General features: G+C 45.2%; 1 protein-coding gene across 1 annotated transcript in view; it reads left to right on the forward strand.

The window, feature by feature from the left end:
* The window catches only part of LOC132406147 (ras-related protein Rab-3A), a 32,290-nt gene that overhangs the window by 2,360 nt on the left and 14,589 nt on the right, over positions 1-15,341 (forward strand). Inside the window, exons 2-3 of the mRNA XM_059991404.1 lie at positions 11,905-12,132; positions 14,172-14,290. Coding sequence (XP_059847387.1) covers positions 11,905-12,132; positions 14,172-14,290 — 347 coding nt within the window. The remainder of the gene's footprint in view (positions 1-11,904; positions 12,133-14,171; positions 14,291-15,341) is intronic.

Consider the following 15,341-nt stretch of genomic DNA (forward strand, 5'->3'; position numbering starts at 1 on the left):
ACAGGGCTGGCTGGTGTAGGTTGGTCACTGTACAACTGGTTTGGTATAGATGCGACACTGAAATACAATACTGTAAAGTTTGTCACTGTATTTTCAAAGTCAAAGCAAATTTATTATCAAAGTATGTATCGCAGCTACAGCTGGTGGTAAGCAGGCTCACTGACTCTCTCCAGTTTGCTTATAGGCTGAAAAGAGGCATGAATGATGCAGTTACTGCACCAAACTTATACACAGATCATTTGTTAGGATGTTGTTTGTGGACTTCTCCAGTGCACTTAATACCGTGCAACACCATCTCATGGGACACAAACTCCAGCAAATGAATGCAAACCTCCACCTCATACTCCTCATCCCCTCCTTCCTCACAGAGAGACATCAAAAAGAGAGTGGTTATATATAAAAATCTAGTGGTTATATGAGCACCACCAGGCAAGCATCAAGTGGAGCACCACGGGGCTTGTTTATCTCACCAGTCTTGTTCACACTGTACACAGACGACTGCAGAAGATCACACCCAGGCATGCAGTACACCAAGTGCTCAGATGACACATTGCCGCTACCATTTCTGACCGCGTCAGTGTTGGAAATCAATCACTTGGATGGTGCACAAACAACTATCAGGACCTGAACCCCAGTAAAACTAAGGAAATGGTAGTGGACTTTAGAAAACAAGTCCCAAGCCGGGAAATAAGTCACCAGTCGATAGAGTGTGTTGGAGAATACAAATACCTTGGCACAACTATAGATAACAAAATCACCTTTAAGACCAATGGTGGGTCGATACTCTCCAAGATCCAACAATGACTATTTTTCCTTAGCAAGATGCAGAAACTTCAGGTCCAGTCATCGATTCTTCAGACATTTTATAAATGCTTCATTGAGTCAATATGAACCTACAACATCACGGCACGGTTCGGAACAATGAGCACTATCAACCTCAGCTCACTCGACGGAGTAGTCAGAATCAGTAGTAAAATCGTTGGCCAGGAAAAAGAATCACTCCGCAGCATCCATAAGAGAAGGACAATAAAGGTGGCCCAGCAAAGAGTAGAGGGCATTACACACACACTACACTCTCTTGCCATCTGGATGCCGCTACAGGTCCCTGTCCACCAGCAGCAGACATCCTCATCCAGTTTGTGTCTTCCTCTATTTGCCTCCTCAACACCCAAATTTGAATCTATAGTCTGTATACAGTAAAACAGTCAGCTTTATTATGTGTATTTGTATTTTAAATCACATGCATTAATTTTAGTATTTATTATCTATTGTGAGTGTTTTCTAATGTGTTTTACTATATGTTGTGTGGTTTTGCATACCTAAGTTCTGTGACGTTGTCCTTGCCACTGCACGAATGAAGTTATCACAGGAAATAAAGTGAGTTGAGGTTGAAATGAGTAAACTATGACTTTGAGCTTGACCTCAGAAATGCTGGTGTCACCTGCTTGCAGCAGTTTATCGAGGCTGGTCTGGAGTGAAGCTGACACAATTTGAATAGTTTCTCTCTATCCCGCAGATCAGCCACAGGCTTGTTGGAGGTGAGATGCAATTATTCAGTGAGGAAAATTTGAGAAAAGTGTTAGAGTGCTGACGCAGCCTTGCCTGACAGCTGATGTAGGGCCTGCCCTATGTGGACTTGTGGCAGGCATGTAATCATGTGGAGGGTGTGGAGTGGAGATGAACAATCTCAGTCCCTCTCTGATGCCAGAGGCGTACTTCAAAAAAGTCAAGGCACAGGGTGGAGATGTTCCATTCATTTTTTTCCTGGTGTTGTCCAGCAGTGAGGATCTTATCCATTCTGTCTCCCCCATACTCGATTCAGGGAACAGCTGTATGGTCTTTCAAGGGAGGTGGTTGGAGAGCACCCTCACAATGACTTCCCCCGTGGCAAACAACAGAAAGCTGTCTCTGTAATTAACGTAATTGGATTTGTCTCCTAACTTGAAGATGTCCATGACTACAGATCTGAGAAGCCTGACATACTGTCCGTCTTCCACATGTGGGCTGATGAGGCTGTGGATTTGCAACTGCAGTTCCTCTCTGCCAAGTTTTACAACTTCAGCGTCCACCACTGGCTCTTGAGATCTTGTCGTGCAGCTAGCATTTAGCCTTTCCAATTTCTCTTTGACCAAGTGTGATATCTAGAATGCACCAGATAGTTGGCAGTGTATGGAGTAAAGGACAGAGTGTCAGAATGCTTCTTTTAGTTGGCACTGACAATGGTGTTCTTGATCTGCTCTCCCTCCTTGGCCATCAGTGGGGTGTTTCTGCAGATGCTTGTCATAGATAAAGCAAAAACAAGCTTTGCAGGAAAAACCCAAAAGCTCAGGAAAGAAAAATAGTCAATATTTTGGGTCTGTGACCCTCTGTCAGAACTGATGCAGATAGCTTGGGTAGGGTCAAAGAATCTGTCAAGGCCTTCAAGCAGAGCCTATTAAGATGTGGTAGTGTTTCCAATCCACCAACATGCATTTGCAGTTCACTAACATCTGTATTGTCTGATTATTCTTATCAAACTGGTGTCAGTGAAGCCAAAAGTCATTTCACAGGGCTGTCCAAGCACTTTAAGCAGAGTTCTGTACATAAGAACAGGAAGAGACCATATAGCATATCAAACCTACTTGATATTTAGACTACCGTTTCTGTGTTGTTCCTCGTCTGACCAAATAAAACTGAATTTGATCCTGGCTTTGACCATTTTAATTCTCATCCGCTTTTGGGAGAGTTCTTTGCGGATTTTTTTCTGCAAGTTCTTGTGAAGACATTCCACTTCCAACCAGATTTTGCAGAGACAAGCCACTCCAGAAACAACTCCAGGGCACTGTGCCATCTGAGGTGTTGGCCTGACCAAAGTGTCCATCTGCTCCCTTGGTGGGGAGTGGGGCAGGTGCGGACAATGTGGTACCACTCTATTGTGAAGAAGACCGGGAGAGTTCTTCCTGGTGTACTGGAACATATTTAAAATCCCTCATCCAAAACTGCATTAAAAAATCAGATTATCTGGAAATTATCACAGTACTATTTTTGGGATCTTGTGCATAAATTATCTGTCCATTTGCCCACTTGGAGTACTGTGTCCAGTTCTGGTCCCCTCACTATAGGAAGGATGTGGAAGCATTGGAAAGGGTACAGAGGAGATTTACCAGGATGCTGCCTGGTTTAGAGAGTATGCATTATGATCAGAGATTAAGGGAGCTAGGGCTTTACTCTTTGGAGAGAAAGAGGATGAGAGGAGATATGATAGAGTTATACAAGATATTAAGAGGAGTAGACAGAGTGGACAGCCAGCACCTCTTCCCCAGGGCACCACTGCTCAGTACAAGAGGACATGGCTTTAAGGTAAGGGGTGGGAATTTCAAGGGGGATATTAGAGGAAGGTTCTTTACTCAGAGAGTGGTTGGTGCGTGGAATGCACTGCCTGAGTCAGTGGTGGAGGCAGATACACCAGTGAAATTTAAGAGACTACTAGACAGGTACATGGAGGAATTTAAGGTGGGGGGGGGGGTATATGGGAGGCAGGGTTTAAGGCCATCCTCCTTTCCTTATGCCTCATATAATATCTCAAGTGGCTTGATGGGGCTTTTGATACCAATCATGGGGGGGGGGGGGGGCTGGTAACAATGGTAGGGGTCAACCTCAAATGGGCCTCCCAATCCTTGTGAAAGATAGCCGACCCTTCCTGGTGCTACAGTAAGCTCCTTGATCTGGCATCCATCTTCATCCCACATGAATTCTGCCTTTCCATTCCAGTTTTCTTGTGCGCGCCCCCCCCCCACCTCACATCGCTCGCACTAAGCAGCGTTCTTCGCCTGCGAACCTAATTCACTTTGAGGGAAATTTCCTGCCCCAGTGTTGTGCTCCATGTTGTCAGCGTGTCTCCCGCTGTGATCACAGGGTCATGGGCAGCCAGTGGGACTGCCTGCCTCTTCATCTGTTAATATCTGGTCAGATTCACCACAGGCTGGGTTGTCTTGCTCATTTAGACCCATCAGGTCAGTTTTCTCTTACCTGGTTAAATCAGCACTGAAGAGCAGAATCCTCACTCTCTCCTTGCTCACTCCTGTTGGATAGAATCCTAGTGAGTGTGGTGAAAGATATTGATGATAGCCAGCCATGGGTACCCATGGTAACCTCGTATGACACATCCCAACAGAACATGCTGATTTGTGCTGTAGCATATCCATGAACTGCACTGGCTCCTTTGGTTCTGATAGGCTGCCCAGGTATCCATGGTGAAATTTCATTCTCATGCTTAGCTGTGAAGCCAATTGGCTGCCTGGATCCTGCTGTCAAACCACCCATGGTGCTGCTGTTAATTCAGTGTAGATTTGACTCGCGCTTTGGTTCTACCTTGTATCAACAATGACTCTCAACCTTACTTGTAGGAACAGTGGGGTGGGGGGGAGCTCGTGGGCATTTTTAAACGACGGAGGAAGGGTGACTGACCCTCTTCATCCTGAAGGAACCAGTGTCCATTTCACATCGGTACCCACGTCCGTGTAATGTGGAGGCATCGGGTTGATTATAGGGGCAAGCAGGTCGTTCTGAGGTCAGCTTTCTTTGTACAATCCATACATTATACGTGTCCTGCCAAAGGGTTTTGGCCCAAAACGTCGACTGTACTTTTCCTAGATGCTGCCTAGTCTGCTGAGTTCCTCCAGCATTTTGTGTGTGTCATACAGTGAAATGAGTAGTTTGCATCACAACAAATAGGAATGGAAAGGGAGAATTCATTTTAATTGAGATACCCAGAGGAATAAGCCTTTCCAGCCCTTTGAGCAATCTGCCAATTCAACCCCAGCCTAATCACGGGACTATTTACGATGGCCAGTTAACCTACCAACCGGAGCACCCGGAGGAGCCCCACGCGGTTATGGGGAGAACGTACAAGCCCCTTAACGGCAGCGATGGGAATTGAACCCGGGTCGCCTGTACTGTAGAGCATTATGCTGACCAATACGCCACCGTGCTGCCCCATCTGGTGGGGGCGGAGGATGGATACCAGATTGAGGAGCTTACTGTAGCAGCAGGAAGGATCGGACACCTTTCACCAGGATTGGGAGGCCCATTCGAGGTTGGTCGCTACCATTGATTGGTATCTAGTCTTTGGAAACCAGAGCACTGCAGGGAAGCCCATGCGGTCATGGGGAGAATGTACAGACTCCATACAGACAGCAGTGGGAATTGAACCCTCTTCGGTGACCGGTGGCACAGTAAAGCACTGCACTACCGTGTGGTTTCTTCAAAGAGAGCTTAAATAAAATTGGCCCATGTTCAGAAGGTAATCTTATTCTGTTGTGGAATAATTCTGAGAAGCATAGACATTGTGGATTCTGAGAGTCTATCTTCTCTGCCTGGTGAATCTAGAATCCTGTACCTGGAGGAAGGACGTCTTTCCAAAATGTTTGCTGTTTTGGATGGAGACAAAGAGGAATTTGGGGACGTGAATCCTTGGAATTCACTATGTCACATGGTGGAGCTCAGTCATTGAAAGGTTCGAGGCTGATATTGATGAGATAATTGGGCACTAAGGAAATGGGGCCACATAGTGATTGGGCAGGAAATTCAGAGGGTCATAGAGCAATATGGCATTGAAGTGGGTCCCACAGCCCAGCAACTACCCACTTATACTAGCCTGCAGTAGGATAATTTCTTACTCTCTCTACACACTCATCCACTCCTACCAGATTCTACCACTCACCTGTACACTCGGGGAAACTTACAGTGATCAAATAATCTTCCAACTTACCCATGCAGTCAGAGGGAAAGCATGAGAGCTCAGTATTGAACACGGATCTCCTGGCCCTGTGAGGTAGCAGCTCTTCCAACTGTGTGGCTAAAACTGTTGAGGCAAGCGGTCAGCCACAACCGTATGGAATGTTGGAACAGGTTTGAAGAGATGAGTCAGTTACTCAAGTGTTGTTATGGCGTTTGGATGTACTAGCTAAGTAATACTGAAAGGCATTCACGTTAATTTACATAGACTTTTCCTGCGTAGAAACAGAGCATAAGACCCAATATAAGCCCTGCGAGAGCCTCCTCCCTTATTTCATCTCACTTGTCCCTATAGATTTTGAATCTCATCTCCCAATAAATTAATTCAGATTAAGCTAAATTTCACAAAGGGAGTTGTGTTTACTACTGTGTGTGGGAACGTATTGGCTCATCCTGACCTGATTTTGGTTTAAGCTGTAGTTGCTCTTCCCTTTGGATTAGTAGTAACTCTTGTAGGTCACCAATGTATCAGTGGGTTGAGCATAAAGTTGAGGGTTCAAGTCCTGATTCAAAGACTAGCACAAAAGCACAACTTGGAGATGCCACTTTTTAAAAAAATATATGATGAAACATGGAGCCCCCACCAGGTGGACAGACAAATTATTTTACTATTTTGAAGCTGATTCAAGAGGTCAGGCATTAATAAACCCTAGCTTTACAAATACATAGTTCTATGCAAAAGTATTGTGCACCCTAGATATTTATATAAAATTTTAAATGTTTATTTTTGTCTTCTGGATTAGTGTGCCAAAAGAAAGAGCAATCTTTAGAGTTATGAACATACGTTTTTCAAAAAATTATATGTTAGAGAGTTGTTTGTATCAAAGTAACAAAAGTAATAGTCCACTTTTCAAGTTAAAGCTTTGTGGGTATATAGCCCAGTGCATGATGAAACAAACAGGATGCTAATGATCAATGACAGAATGAGTTGAATGAACTAAACTGATTAACTGAAGCAGGAACGGATGTAGAAGGAATCAAACTGGGTGAAGGACAGCCAAACTGAAAGGTGAGACTGTGGCAGATGTGACAGTTTAACCTTCAAATCATCAATTCCGTAGATGAGAAGCAAAATCATCTAGTCTTCCAAGGAGTGCCTGGAAGTAGATTGTGTGTCTTCGTCGTATCCGGGTCAAAATCCACAAACGTCCTCCCCAGTGGCTCTGTCCGAATTGCTTGAGGGTGAGATATTGTCCAGGGTATTGAGAGAGAGTAAGCAATGAGGGTGGAGTCTGAGGCCTACAGTGCAAGGTCTGGTGCCAAGCCCAAGAAAATATGAGGGAAGCCTTAGGGATGGAAGAATGCAGTTCATGGAAGGAAGGGATGACGCAGGAGGGGGCGATGGATTGTTGGTGGGGAAGGGGTTAACATGTGGTCAGACTAGAGTTCCCTGCTGTCACAGCCAGGGTACCATCAGCAACACTAGCTTGATTGCAGCACAACTAGAATATTGGGATATATCATTTTCCAATTGGACAACACACCAGCTTCCATGTTGAGTTTCATCACTTGAGCATTGGGTGGTATGTGGGTATGGGGGGGCTTTAATCGCTGGACATTTTAGAAGTCTGCCAAGCTCCTTTCATTCACTCTCCTTGTGAGATGTGGCTCAGTGACTGTCGGAGCAACCTCTGACTTGGAGGTGTTACGTTCAAATCCCATCCCTCAGTCACTGAAGTCTGGACTGTCAGTTCACTGTAGTGGCAGGGCAGAGAGAACTCCACTATCAGAGGTGGCATCTTCCACGTTTAACTGAGTCACAGGTTGACGCCCTCTGCTGGTCAGGGCCAGCCATGGATGTTGCGTCCTAGCTGTACAGAAACCAGTAAGCAAGCCAGGGCAGTACGATGTGGAGAGCAGGCTCCCCCTCTCCATGCAGCTGATGAATCCAAAGGAGTGCTGGAGTCTGATACAGTTTGACACCAGGAGTTGCCAGTCAGCATTGAACTCAATGCAAGTCTGCCTTGGGGACTCCAGCTCCGTATTTTTCCTTGGGGCTTACTCCCAAAGCCTTCCTGATGATTGGGTAGAGCCACAAGGCAGTGGAGGTTTGAGATCAGAGTTTTCCTTCTCCTAGCTGAGCTGCCAACCACGGCTGATAAACCCCATCTGCCCGAAGTGACTAAGGCACCAGAAACCTGCCCGTCTCTTGTCAGTGGAAGTGGTTCAGCCAGGCTAAGTAGTTCAGCCTCATGAGAAGGCCAGGAGCTGGACTTGGTTGTCAGAGGCTATTTGAGACGCACGCCGCTGGGAGCATTTAAGAAGTAGTGGGAGCTTATTTCCACCACCCTATGCCTGCCCCCCCCCTTACAGTCTTACAGAACCATTCACAGGTAGCTGCAAATGCTTCATGACGACCGTTTAAAGAAGACCAAGAGAAGTCACCTCTCTGTCCTACATACTGGCCCCCTACCTACATCATCCAGGGAGGTAATCTAGTCGTAACCACAATGCTGATTGTGGGTACTTGCCAAGCACAAACTGGCTGCTGTGTTCCCAATCTTCCAGATGATCCTGTTTCTTAGATTGCAGTTGTACAGCGAGGAAACAAATCCTTTGGTCAGTGGTGTTCATGCTGGTTATCGTATCCGTCTGGGCTACTCCCATTTTCCAGCACTTGGCCCACGGCCTTCACTGCTTCGGTGCTTCAAGTGCTCATCTAAATGCTTCCCAGAGGCTGTGGGATGTAGCGTCCCTTGTCTGTGAGGTGCTTTAGGATGTCCTAATGTTGAAATATGGATTAGATACCGATATTTGGTTTTTCTTCCTGACAATTGCTTCAATCTCTTCAATAGTTCATCCAATTGTTTTTCACCCTGAGTTGTTGTAGCATATTCCACACATTTAATCAACTTTCTAGCCAAAAACTTCACCTCAGCTGCTCCATTTGAACGTGTTTTGTATTATACGCCATGGATTTTCTGCTTCTAGGTTGACAATTCTAGTTCTGCCTCGTCGGCCAGCCTGTCGTAGCCGGCTTATCAAGAATGATATTTCCTGTGTTCTAATTTTCTCCCATCACTTCTGCGTCCAGTTACCAACACTGCTCCCAGTCCAAAGCAACACACAAGAAATGCTGGAGGAACTCAGCGGATCTGGCAGCATCTGTGGAAATGAATGAACAGTTCACGTTTCAGGTCGAGACTCTCCTTCAGTTCTGAAAAGGAAGGGGGAAGGCACAGTGTAAAAAGATGGGGGGGGGGGTGTTGGGGAAGGAAGCTAGGATTGTATATTAATTTCCATAGTTATTGCCTGACCTGCTGAGTTTCTCCAGCATTCTGTGTGTGTTGCTTTGGATTTCCAGCATCTGCACACTCTCTCATGTTTATGATTTGCTGCTCCCAGTCCAGTTATGCCGGTAATGTTTTAAATCCTCTCTTCCAGCGAGCCTTCCCAAAATCTCTCCATACTTCCCACTTGCACATCCCTGATTTAAGTCACTCAGCTGTCGGTGACTGTGCCCACACTCTGGAATTTTGTCACTAAAATGTTCCTGCCCTGCCATTCTCTTTTCAAATTCTCTTTAAAACCCAGCGGTTTAGTCACATTGTAATTGATACTCTTAACAGTTCTCTGAAGGGCCATGAACAGTTTTCCTTGTTAAAGCTGCGACACTAAATGTAGACTACACAGTATGTTCTGAGTTTTGATCTCTGCAGTGATGAAGCCCATTTATTTTTATGTTGATGTTGACATGGTCGGCCGAGCAGGTATTTATTGTCCCTCCCCAATTGTCCCTGCACTGAGAAGGGAGTTCAGAGCCAATCACCCGATTTTGACACCTAAAACCATCTGGAGCAGAAGGGGCAGAGAGCTGAGAGTTCCTTACCCTTCGGGATTACACTGGCACTTCCTGTAATCAAGGAAGAGTTCCAAGCAGCACCCAGGAGAAGGGTCATGGAGCTGAGACGGATGGCAGTTGTTGAGAAGCTGAAGCTTGGTACCTCAGGTTATGGGTTTAAAACCCACCCCAAAGAATGAAACATCCACATTGATTCTCCGGTGCAGTGTTGAGGGAACAGCTGCTCTGTTGGAAAGACAGTATTATTGGAATGCTGTTATCCAAGGGGAACTATTAAGGATCCCCACACTGGGTGAAACACAGTTCTGATTGAGTGCTACACTGCAGTATTTGAGGGAATACTGCAGTCCCAGAGGCAGTGTTGTGTAAAGACAATACCAAGAGAGTGCTGGCATTTGAATACATTGTCATGTGGAAATCCTGTCAACTCTCTCAGCTGGATGTAAAAGATCATCACGGAGCAGAGAGCTGTTTCAAATGGGATAGAGCTGAATTGTGGTTAAATTGCTTGATTGGATCACAGAATAAGGAGCTTCTCTTGGTGAAGGTGGGCGCGGAATTACCTATCTAGTTCACTGAGATCCTTCAGGTAAGCAGTCGGCCGCCCATACCCAGTACACGGTTCCACATCCATCAATACTGAGGAGTTCAAGAGGATTGGACTATAGATGTTAATCTCAGCAACAATGTACATTTCCTGTAAACCAATAACTAAACATTTCCCAAAAAAAACTTCAAAAAATCAGATTTTTTTGTAGAGTTAATGATGGTTTTCAGGCAGGGTAAATATCGAAGGAGAAAAATTTGTGTGTGGACTGGGGGGACATTGGAATGGCAGGTATGGATGGTGGGACTACGCAGATCCCTTTGAAAGATCTGGCTTACTCTTGTTAGGTCAGGTACTCAACTTGTAGATAGTTGCTTTTTTGACAGCCAAGGATCATCCAACTGGATAACAAATTGGCTGTCTGTTATTTAGCAGTTGACTCACAGGATGAGTCAATAGCTCAGGAACCATGGGAGGACCCTAGTTGAATCAAGTGTCCTAAGTTGGAATCTTTCTAGAAATTCTACTGAGGAAGCCTGCAGCAGAAAGAGAGGAAAATGAAAGGGAGAATGTGAATTGAGAGTTTGCAACAAGTTATGTAGGTTGCTTTATTTTTGTTGGGACAATGAGAGAGTAGCTTCATGTAAGAACATAAGAACATAAGAAATAGGAGCAGGAGTAGGCCATCCGGCCCATCAAGCCTATCTTGCCATTCACTAAGATCATGGCTGATCTGTCCGTAAACTCAGCTCCATCTACCTGCCTTTTCCCCATAACCTTTAATTCCCCTAGTAAGTAAAAAATCTATTTAACTGTATCTTAAATATATTTAGTGAAGAAGCCTCAACCGCTTCCCTGGGCAGAGAATTCCACAGATTCACCACTCTCTGGGAAAAACAGTTTCTCCTAATCTCTGTCCTAAATCTTCTCCCCTGAATCTTGAGGCAATGTCCCTTAGTTCTAATCTCACCTACCAATGGAAACAACTTTTCTACTTCTATCTTACCTATCCCTTTCAAAATGTTGTATGTTTCTATAAGATCCCCTCACATTCTTCTGAACTCCAGAGAGAAGAGTTCCAGGTGACTTAATCCCTCCTCATTCCTTCATCTCTGGAATCAACCTGGTGAACCTTGCACAAAGTGCATGAAGTTATCCTTGCAGTGTCCTAGCTTCTGCCAAGCAATCGCATCTCTCCAAGAAAGAGAAAAGGACAGGAGGGAAATCGGCTCCAAACTAGTGCCCACCAATGAGCTCTTTTCTGCATTTTATACTCCTTACACTCAGTTACCACTTTATTAGGTATATTTGTACACCTGTTGGATAATGCAAATATCTAATTAGTCAATTGTGTGGCATCAACCCAATGCTTAAAAGCATGCAGACATGCTCAAGAGGTTCAGAAATGTGATTTAAGGTCGGAGGAGAATGGCCAGACAGGTTCAAGCTGTCAGGAAGGCGACAGTAACTCAAATAACCACCCCGTTACAACAATGGTGGGCAGAAGAACATCTCTGAATGCACAGTACGTTGATCCTTGAAGTGGATGGGCTACAGCAGCAGAAGACAGTGGGCATAAGTTTTGGTGCCCACTTTTTAGGTACTCAGTGTATGATGCTGTTTTCATTATCTTTCTGGGTACAATTAGACATTTGGTTCCATGATGCCAATTGGCACATGAAGGTCTGGGAAAATTTGGAAAGGTTTGCAAAGCTACATGATGGAATTTGTTCCATTAATGTTCTCCTGTGATCTTCAGCATTAATTCTGCTTTTTGTAGATGGCTTCAGCTACAGACCCACGTTTTGGGCAGAAGGAGTCCTCGGATCAGAATTTTGATTACATGTTCAAGATTCTGATCATCGGCAACAGCAGTGTTGGGAAAACATCGTTCTTATTCCGATATGCTGACGATTCTTTTACTCCAGCATTCGTCAGTACGGTTGGGATCGACTTCAAAGTGAAGACAATTTATAGGAATGAAAAGCGGATCAAGCTTCAGATCTGGGTAGGTCAAGTGACTCCTGTTCTGTTGCTGTTGTGAATATGTGTGGCCCAGATTGTACCTGTGGGATAAAGGGAGAATGGGTCCCCAAACTACCGATGTAGAGGAGCCTGCACCAGAAGAACTTGATACAGAATGGGATACTTAAAGATAGCAGAGTCAAGGGATATGGGGAGAAGGCAGGAACAGGGTACTGATTGTGAATGATCAGCCATGATCACATTGAATGGCGGTGCTGGCTCGAAGGGCCAAATGGGCTACTCCTGCACCTACTGTCTATCGTCATACATCGGTAGTTTGGGGACTGCCTTGTTGAGCACATTTACTCCATCCCCCACAAAACGCAGGATTTCCTGGTGGCCACCCATTTCAGTTTGATTTCCCATTGCCATTCTGACATGTCAGTCCATGGCCTCTTCTCCTGCTACGATAAGGCCAAACTCAGGTCAGAGGAGCAATACCTCATATTCCATCTGGGTAACTTCCAATCTGATGGCAGGAACATTGATTTCTCTAACTCCTAGTAATTTAAACACCCCTCCCCTTTCTCTCTTTTTCCCGTGCCAATACTGGTTCTCTTCTTACCCCTCCTCTTCTCCGCACCACCTTAATTCCTCCCTCTGAGCCCCTTTCTTCCATGGTCCACTGTCCACTCCTATCAAATTCCTTCTTTACTCCTTTACCTATAATCTCCCAGCTTCTTACTTCACAACCCCCACCCCACCAACCCACTTCCCCCTCACCTGATTTCACCTATCACCTACCAGCTTGTACTCCTTCCCCTCCCCTCCACCACCTTATTCTGCCTTCTTTTCCCTTCCTTTCCAATCCTGAAGGGTCTCGGCTTGAAGGATCCAACTGTTTATTTCTCTCCTGACCGGCTGAGTCCCTGCAGCACTTTGTGTGTGTGTTCTGCACAAGTACTCCTTTGAAAGGAATGTGAATGTAAACCTCCACTCAGAGGTGGCAGGAAAATACAGGTGTCCGTGGGTGGCTGTAAAATGGGCATGACGTTGACATGTATTGATGGAAAAGTGTAGCAGCAGTTTTTACATGGAGCGATGCCCTACTTGAATTTGACCTAACTACTGCTGACACTGCAAGATCAAACATTGGTGGAGCATTTCATTCTCCAGACGTTCTCAGCTGAAGAGACAATGAGCTGAGTAGCTGCTTGGGGTTTGGGGCTTAGGAGATGTTCAACCATTTCCAGGTATTGTGGCATGTACCTTGAGGAGTACCCTCTCATCGGAGGACATGTGGGCAGGGGAGATCAACCAAGACCCTCCAGGGCCTCTCTTCTCTCTTTTGCCTCACCACCCTGCAACTCTCAATATCTTGGCACACCTTCAATTCTATACATGGGCATTCTCCAGTTCCCGTATCCTACCATCAATGGCCTTTCACAATTTCTGGAATTGTGTACCTTGCTCCTTATCCCCCTCTTTCCTATTCTAAGATTCTCTTTCAATCTTGCCTCTTTGATCAGAGTTTCATTCCCTGTCCAACAACCTTCTTACACATAGGGCTCAGTCAGATTCTCTTGAATAGGACCTGCTGTGAAGAATCTTCATGTTTCACTCAAATATTGGTGATAAGAACATGCAGCATTTGAATCAGAAGTGATATTTAAAATGTATAAGATTACAATGAGACTTGACCAAGTAGGTCCTGAGAAACTCTTGCCCTGGTACTAAAATAAGGGATCAAATGGGAGATTGATCTTGGAGGAGGTTAAGAGGGCGGCTCAATATCTGGGGCCAAGGGACCTGTATTGTGCTGCAAGGTTCTATGTGTAGAGAGCTGAGGAACTGGTCCTTCTCTCAGACAGTCATAAATCTTCAGAATTTTCTGCTGCATAGATTGAATCATTAAATATATTCAAGCTGAGATCAAGAGAGTTTTGATCCTCTGGGGTTATGAGAACCGGTAATAAAGTTGAGCTGAGGCCAAGCTCACAACAGTTACTATGCTGCGGAGTCATTTTCCTTAAGGTGTTACAATTCCATGGCGTGTTCAGCAAATGTTTTTGTTTACTGCAGGACACAGCCGGTCAGGAGCGGTATCGAACCATCACCACAGCTTACTACCGTGGCGCCATGGGCTTCATCTTGATGTATGACATCACCAACGAAGAATCCTTTAATGCTGTCCAGGACTGGTATGTTATCTGTGGCTGTCTGGAATGGAGGGGCTCTGACTCCTAGAATGACACCGCGCACAACTCTGCTTGCTCCTTAAGCAAGTTCTCCCCTTCGTTTCACCTTCTCCCACCACTTCACTGCCATTGATTTTTTCCTTTTAGAATTCATCCAGCTTCCTTTTGAAATCAATAAATCAAAAATCCACAAAGGCTTAGGATGTGAAATAAATCGAGACAGTGCTGGAAACACTCAGTAGATCAGGCAGCATCTGCGGAGAGAGGAACGGCTAATGATTTGGGTTGGTGATCTCACGTCATAGTGTTCCCATTGAATCTCTTCCAGCAAAGTTAGAATTCACTGAGTAAAACACATTTCCTCCTCTCTCCTCTGGGTCTCCAGTGTTTGATGCCTCTGGGCCTGTACTTGCTGGAGTTTAAAAGACTGAGGAGGGTTCTCATTGAAACATTTTGAAAATGAATGGTCATGGCTTACTTGGAAAATGAATGAGTCTTCGGAGTGGACTTGGAGAGGATGTTTCCTATAGGAGGGGCATCTAGGACCTGGGGGCACAGCCTCAGAGCACAAGGACGTCCCTTTAGAACAGGGATGAAGACGAATTTCTTTAGCCAGAGGCTGGAGAACCTGTGGAATGCATTGCCATAAATGGTTGTAGAGGCCAAAACATTGGGAACATTTTAAGTGGAGGTTGATAGGGTCTTGATTAGTAAGGCTGTCAAAGGATATGGGGAGAGGGCAGATGAATGGTGTTGAGAGAAAATAAATCAGCCACAATGGAATGATGGGGCAGACTTGATGGGCTGAATGGCCTAATTCTGCTCCATTGTCTCATGGGTCTTTTGCTGAACCTCTTCATTTGTAAGACCACAAGACTATAAGATACAGGAGCTGAATTAGGCCATTTGGCCCATCCATTCTGGTCTGCCATTTCATCGTGGGTGATCGAATTTTCCTCTCAGAACCAATCTCCTCTCTTCTCCCCAGGTCCCTTCATGCCCTGACCAATCAAGAATCTATCAACCTCTGCCTTAAGTATAGATACAGACTTTG

The sequence above is a fragment of the Hypanus sabinus genome, chromosome 16 (assembly GCF_030144855.1).
Source record: "Hypanus sabinus isolate sHypSab1 chromosome 16, sHypSab1.hap1, whole genome shotgun sequence".
Lineage (NCBI taxonomy): Eukaryota > Metazoa > Chordata > Chondrichthyes > Myliobatiformes > Dasyatidae > Hypanus > Hypanus sabinus.